This window comes from Penaeus monodon, chromosome 34 (assembly GCF_015228065.2).
Source record: "Penaeus monodon isolate SGIC_2016 chromosome 34, NSTDA_Pmon_1, whole genome shotgun sequence".
NCBI classification, from domain to species: domain Eukaryota; kingdom Metazoa; phylum Arthropoda; class Malacostraca; order Decapoda; family Penaeidae; genus Penaeus; species Penaeus monodon.
This window is the reverse complement of record NC_051419.1, coordinates 32629695-32630068: the sequence shown is the minus strand read 5'-3', so window position 1 is coordinate 32630068 and position 374 is coordinate 32629695. Positions and strand designations below refer to the sequence as shown.

The 374-nt window shown below is 37.4% G+C and overlaps 1 protein-coding gene across 2 annotated transcripts in view; it reads left to right on the top strand.

The window, feature by feature from the left end:
- Positions 1-374, top strand: part of LOC119594748 (fructose-bisphosphate aldolase-like) — a 9204-nt gene that overhangs the window by 7009 nt on the left and 1821 nt on the right. For both annotated transcript variants that reach the window (XM_037943838.1, XM_037943837.1), the window contains exon 3: positions 24-143. In XM_037943838.1, the coding sequence (XP_037799766.1) occupies positions 24-143 (120 nt within the window). The remainder of the gene's footprint in view (positions 1-23; positions 144-374) is intronic.

The following is a 374-nucleotide window of genomic DNA, read 5'->3' as shown; positions in this document are numbered from 1 at the left end:
TGGATTCCGATCCTCTTTTACAGGAGCTCGGAAACCACATCTCGGGTGTGATTCTCTTCCACGAGACACTCTACCAGAAAACAGATGACGGTCGCCCCTTCGTCGATCTCATCAAGCAACTCGGTATCATCCCCGGAATTAAGGTTGGTTTTAGATTTATTTTATGTATCGATTTTTTTTAATATATTGGGTGTTCTCTTTGGCTTAGGATATATGTGAAAATGTCCAGTGTAATAATTATTAATAAAATTATCCTTGAGTGTTATTTTATGGGGAGGATTTTGAATTAACCGTATTCCGTATTTGATTACATGTGACGTCAGGTCATACAGAATATACCAGAAATTCGCAATCCATATCAATCACATCTTGAA